This window comes from Theobroma cacao, chromosome 9 (genome assembly GCF_000208745.1).
Source record: "Theobroma cacao cultivar B97-61/B2 chromosome 9, Criollo_cocoa_genome_V2, whole genome shotgun sequence".
NCBI lineage: Eukaryota > Viridiplantae > Streptophyta > Magnoliopsida > Malvales > Malvaceae > Theobroma > Theobroma cacao.
In genome coordinates, this window is record NC_030858.1 from 18,632,277 (window position 1) to 18,638,408 (window position 6,132).

At 35.8% G+C, this 6,132-nt stretch overlaps 2 protein-coding genes across 2 annotated transcripts; both read right to left on the bottom strand.

The window, feature by feature from the left end:
- Positions 2,110-3,623, bottom strand: LOC108663346. The gene is made up of 2 exons (XM_018127090.1): positions 2,833-3,623; positions 2,110-2,517 (listed from the first exon to the last, which is right to left on the bottom strand). Exons 1-2 carry the CDS (start codon positions 3,589-3,591, stop codon positions 2,458-2,460), a joined length of 819 nt encoding a protein of 272 aa, XP_017982579.1. The 5' UTR covers positions 3,592-3,623; the 3' UTR covers positions 2,110-2,457.
- LOC18589499 lies at positions 3,753-4,566 on the bottom strand. The gene is made up of 3 exons (XM_018126845.1): positions 4,260-4,566; positions 4,099-4,186; positions 3,753-3,969 (listed from the first exon to the last, which is right to left on the bottom strand). The coding sequence occupies exons 1-3, from the start codon at positions 4,414-4,416 to the stop codon at positions 3,753-3,755; spliced, it is 462 nt and encodes a 153-aa protein (XP_017982334.1). The 5' UTR covers positions 4,417-4,566.

Sequence of the window (6,132 nt, forward strand, 5' to 3'; positions counted from 1 at the left end):
TTAAAGTAATATATATATATATATATATATATATATATAGATATAATAGTAATTATATTCATTTGTAATATGATATGATATTCATATATTTAAACATAATTTATAATCTAATAATTTTTTTAATTTAAATATATTAATATGATCACATTAATAATGTGACTAATTGTTGGCTCCATTAGTTTTTGATGATAATAAAACATTCTCATTTATTTGTGTCTAATATCTTTACTTGAGTGTGCAGGAAATTAATATATGAAATTAATTTATTAACTCTTCAAAGAGTATTTTTGATAGAAAAATAGGGATAAAATTAACAAGATGTAACTGAATAATAAGGAGGAAGCTTATTTGTGAAACAAGGAAGAACATTGTTTGACCAAATTTCAAATTGGAAAAATGGCGGGCCAAAGAGTTTGAGAAACAGAATCAATTTAGTCAACCAAGTCAATCCACTACGTGCTCTCTGCCAGAATCTGCAAACCAGAAACAGAACCAACTTAGTAAACCAAGTTAGTCGACTAAGAGCTCTTTGTCTGCAATTTGAACCAGAGTATTACAAGACAGATTAACGGTTAGAACTCATTCTCAACTGTTTTCAACGGATATAAACTACCAAACTACCATCAGAGTTGAATCTCCAAGTCTAAAAGGGTCTTCCAACAATTAGAAACAAGTTTTTGAGAAGCCTTGAATGAGATTTGAGCTATAGAAAGTAGAAAAACCAGAAAAGCTTCACTACACTTGTTTGCACTTAAACGCCTACTCTTTGCATTTGTATTTAGCACTCAATCTTGTACCAATCAGATCATCCAGTGATCATAAGTACTTTCTTTTACTACTTCTCTTGTATTTTTAGAGTGAGTGAGTCACTTTAAGGGGTTGTTTAAGCTTGGGATAGCTTGATTGTTAAAGGTTGTGGTTGAGCCTTGGAAAACTACTTTGGATTTTAGTTGAGCTCGTGAAAAACTAGTGTAAAAGGTTGTGGCTGAGCTTGGTAATAGCCATTGTAAAAGCTTAGTGGAAGCTTGTGAATTTCACTAGTTGTTAATGAGTTTGTGAGAAAATCCTTGGTTGGATAATCAAAGTAGTGGATGTAGATCTCGGACCGAACCACTCTAAATTGCTGTGCATTTTATAATCTGTTTTTGTTTTCTTAAGTTCTGAAAATTAGTTTCCAATCTTATCAAGAGCCAAATTGTGCTATTCACCCGCCCTCTAGCACATATTATACGAACCAACAGTAATCATACTTTTCATATATTTGTTAGTTTTTAGCAAAAAGAATTGTTTGCAAAGTTGATAAAAATTGTACCTTTTTAATTTAATTATTTTAAAAATAATAAAATATTTATAAATAGTAATCAATTCGGGTAGCAAGTATTCAAGGAGTGGTACCCGAACCCGATATGGATAGTGAAATTACTACTCGAATTCGTCTCAAACCTGATTATAGGATACCCTAATCTTATATAATTGAGTTAGGTATATGTGGATACCCTGTTATCCCTAAACATGACAAAACAACACATGAAACTCAAATAACAACAAAATTCTAACATGACAAGAAAATGTAAAAGTTAAATAATATTTATATTATTGAAAATGTAAATAAAAATAATAAAAACCTAAAATAAAAACAACCAAGCTTCAAAATCATATACCTTGCAACCTCACTTTAAAACAACCAAACCTTCCGAACAACGAAGCAAGCACCCCAAAACCCAAAGTGATGAGCGAATTCTAAGTTAGGAGTGCTAAAAATTGAAGGAATAAAGCAACGAAATCTCTCTATTTAACTTCTTTAGATTTTGAGTTTGGAATGTTAATTCTAATCTTATCGTTTCTCTTATGCAGGAAGGATAAAATAGTTATAAAATTCATGTCACGTCATTAAGTAAATGGAAACTCAAATGACGGACTGGCTACATGACTTATATGTCCAGCAACACATATTATTTTGGAGTGTAATGTATACCTTCAATAGTAATTGAGTCAAATAGAATTAGAGTGAAAGGGTGGGAATAATTTATCCTATAATTATTATACATAAAATTTTCAATTGTATTTAAAAAATATATAGTGGTAAAGTTGGAGACTCCAAAACAGTACAATAATAAATTTGACTTTCATCCTATCTTTCAGCTAACAAAATTTAACTTCTATATAATATATATATATATAAATATATTCTTCGAGCGAACACAATCTTGTTGCCCAGGAGAAATGTATATATGAAAAATCTAGCAAGATTGCCAAGATTCCTCGTTTTGCTAATAAGCATGCACCGATCCTCAAGATGTTGGTTTATATATATATATATATATATATATATGCCAAAAGTAATAGAGAAGACGTATGATTATATTTAGTGTAATATTTGCAGAAAGTGTGCTGTCCTTGTAGCTACCATTTCCCAAACAAGCAAATTGATCATTCAGTCTCGCCTAGTCCTTTCGCTTAGCCTCGTTTGAGAAAAATGCCAAGGTGACTGGAAGTGTTCCGATCTCGTTTAATCTCCTGTATGCCAATAACGAAAGCAAAACAACAACGGGTCAGAAATTGTTGTGTCAAAACCTTCAGGTACCAGTCAGAGCCCCTTTATTTAGAGAGTATTTAAGAGTAATGAAGTGTAAGCGACAACAATGGCAGTTGCTGAACAAAGGTAAACAACACCTCAAATTTTACTGGAAGCAAATAAGGGAATGTCAGAAAATGATTGGATAGCTAAGGATCTTGCAGGCTAGTATTTAATGGAGATAACACTGCTGGAAATTTTATCAGGCTAGTATTGAATGGAGTATGAGAAGAATCAGATGAGAAATACAGTTTTACCACTTGCTTCGTCCTTTCATCAATGGAAGCAGCTCGTAATTTTTGCTTTGTGTCCCTTTCTTCAACGTTTGACTTCCTAGCGTTCATCACCTTCTCAACCATCCTACTCCCCAAGACCTGTGTTCCTTTAACATCTTGCTTGGGTTCCACTCTCCGACCCCTTGTTACACATGGTGAACATGATTGCCTCCTCGGCTTTGGAGTTGAACTAGGTTCTGCCTTTTGATGAACCGCTACAGCAGCAGGAGTGACAGTTGGCTGCGGCCTGCCTCGCGTAGCAGAAGTTGAGCGGTCTGTCTTTAGATTTGGGGGCGTCTCATCCGAAATTCCTTGAAATTGTACCGGAATGGTTGATCTTGCCAAAGGTGACACACCTCTACTCCTTGGCTTTGTCTTATTTGTGGATGTTCCTAGGTTTTTGGACAGGTTGGAAGTAAGAAAATCTATGTGGTCATCCTTTTGGTTGGAATAAGGTTTTGATGATATGTTGCTGGTATTGGAAACCACATTTGTTCGTTTATTGCTCAGAGGATGAGTGCAGATCGGTTGACTTGTTTTCTGATTGAACAAGGTGGGCGCAGGCACCTTGGTGTTTTTGGCTTCAGTTAATGAAATACTTGGTCTGTGACCCGGAGTTATGGATCTTGAAGGAACTTTTGGGTTCGGATTTGGGGATTTTGGTCTTCCAATGCTTCTTGCCTTGGACGACTCTTTATTGCCTGCAAACTGAGGTAAAGTATATGCTCTCCATTTTATCATATTGAATATATAGCTCACGTAACAAGTTGTGCTCTATGCATAGTAACTTTCAAATTTCAAGTTGTTCCAAGGAATTGGATGACCGCTTCCCTATCCTAATGTGTGTTTAGTAGTATTCCGAGTGACAATGCAAGCGAAGCAACAATTGTTGAATTCATTGATTAAGATGGATATGGCAAATCATGAGAGCCAGAAAAGTCTTCTTCCTCCCACCCACCCACCCACCCAAACACATGCCTAATTGTTGAACTTCCTGGAAATGGACGTACCCGTGAAAGTGGCTGAATGATTGGTAGCTCCCTCTGGATGACAAGTTCTGGGGCATTAGCTTCCATTTCAAGTGATGGAAATAGAGGAGTTGCTGGTGGTGTTTTTAACCTTAATGATCACATTGAAACAATTCAGTTTGGTATTGCAAAACTAGAGTATCACATAATTAATGCATGGTTGGCTCACAAAATTACAAGATGATGAGTAGATAGTAGCTAGTTCGTATAGACAACAAACCAATCGTAATCATTTTTGTTGTTTTCAGGGAAAAACTCGTATCCCGATGCTTTCTTCCCAGATGCGATTCTGTAGAGTGCATAATTTCCTGCAATTTCAGTGCCAATTAATATGAAGCAAATGGGGTAAAGAGGCTTGATAGAGAATAGAAAGATGTGTACCTCCATTAGGTTCGAACTCAGCAGAAACAGGCTGGAGGAGGCTGGCAATTCTGTCCTTGTCGCGTTTATGCAATTCCCGGAATAGAAGAAGATCTTCATCTCTCTCTAACTTACGCCCATTGAGTGGCACACCGGGAGGGTTCCTCCTGCTACTCATGACTCTGTATCTTAAGAATTTGATTGATCAACTTTGTAATGTAAACACCAAAAACTGAATTCAGTATATATGCGTGGAGTGTAGGCCGGCAATGAAGAGGTATAATATCCTACGAAAAAGCTACTACAAATGGAGAAATCAAAGCATCAAACCATCAGCCATATAATTCCGAAAACAAGAAGATTCTTAGGAAGCATACATTTGGCATTACATGAACAGACTGATATAGTGCAGTGAGGATTTAGGGGAGCCAATGATGGAAAGCCGGCCACCCAATGTTTCTGTCAACATTTGCTTTAAGTGCTAGGTGACATGACATGTTTTAAAAAGGCATGGAGAGGTTGTCTATTTTGATATTCTTTTAAAAAATAAAAAGTAAAAATATGCAAAATAAAAAATATATGTTTTCTTTATAAATAAAAAAAGGTAAAAACAAATTTTGTTATAAAAAATAACTTAAAAGAACAAATAAAAATAACTTTAAAGAATAATTAAAGAGAAGAAAGAAAGTGTTTACGGGGAGAAAAAAGATCTTATTGAAATGTATATTTACAAATGAAGTTAAGTGATCTATTTTTTTTTTTAAGCTGGAAAAAAATGTAAGGCCCAACTACCCTGTTAAATTTTATAAGTTACGAAATAAAAAGTACAAATGAGGGGGACAAGATCCGAGCCTCCAAGTTACATGAGCATAAGAGAGTTTTCAAGACGGACCTAGAGTAAAAATTTGAAACCAAAAATGCTAAATTTCTTGATTCTTCTCTGGATTAGTGCGCTAGTAATACCTCTTGCGTTCCCAACTAGCTGCAAAGTTCACCGATATGGCATCTTCATCTGAGGACTCATCATTTTCCCCCATGTCCATGGCTTTGTCTGAGGCTAAACTTAATATTTTATCAATTGAAACTTCAGTGTCTGAATGTCTCCTACGCCGTACCCTAGGATGAATCTCGATTTCTATAAATTTTGTTCCAGAAGAAGAGGGAATAGAAGGAACATAACTTAGTTCTTTATTGTGCAAACACTTACTTGAGGCGGATTCTTGGGCGGGAAGGTAATCAGCATGGCCTTCCATTTTTTCACGTGAGCATGCCTCATATGAAATAACTCGATTATGGCCATTCTCTCTTCCTTTCTGACATGCTCTTTGTCCCCCTAATGGGCTACATTCTCCACTGCCTTCAGCCATGTCATATATCACATTTTGGCCTCTTGACCCACTCTCTAACATGTGTTGTCCATCCCCATGCGAAAGAGCCATTGGCTTCTCCAATGGTTCAAAAAAATAATTTTTGATCTTGTCACGTGTACTTGCTTGCGTAAAATCCAGCACCAATGTCCCATCACCCATTATCCACGTTGCTATTTTCAATTCCCTTGCACCCGTGACTTTGCATGAGTGGCCTCGTTGGTCCGGCAAAGGGGAGGAAGGATGTGTGACCTTGCATGTAGAGCCATCAACTTCAACAGGCCTTTTTTAGCATTGTTTTCCCGCCTTATACAGCATAGCATCTGTCATCCCATCAGCCTGCTTATTTTGACTTTTTTTACTTTCTATTTATAGGCTAACAACCCCTTGAATCATAGTCCTAATCTAATTCTATCTAAGAGTTCAAATCATATTACATTTCTTGTATCTTGCCTTTCAGGTTGTTTGACTTAGTCTGCACTTCTTGAGTAATAATATAATGGACATTCACATATTTATTCATAACA

Coding starts and splice junctions, on each gene's coding strand:
- LOC108663346 (XM_018127090.1), bottom strand. CDS start 3,591: ATGATAAAATGGAGAGCATATACTTTACCTCAGTTTGCAGGCAATAAA. Junction 2,518..2,832: donor ATGAAAGGACGAAGCAAGTG/GTAAAACTGTAT, acceptor ATTGGCATACAG/GAGATTAAACGAGATCGGAA.
- LOC18589499 (XM_018126845.1), bottom strand. CDS start 4,416: ATGAGTAGCAGGAGGAACCCTCCCGGTGTGCCACTCAATGGGCGTAAG. Junction 4,187..4,259: donor TGAGTTCGAACCTAATGGAG/GTACACATCTTT, acceptor CTGAAATTGCAG/GAAATTATGCACTCTACAGA. Junction 3,970..4,098: donor AACAAAAATGATTACGATTG/GTTTGTTGTCTA, acceptor GTGATCATTAAG/GTTAAAAACACCACCAGCAA.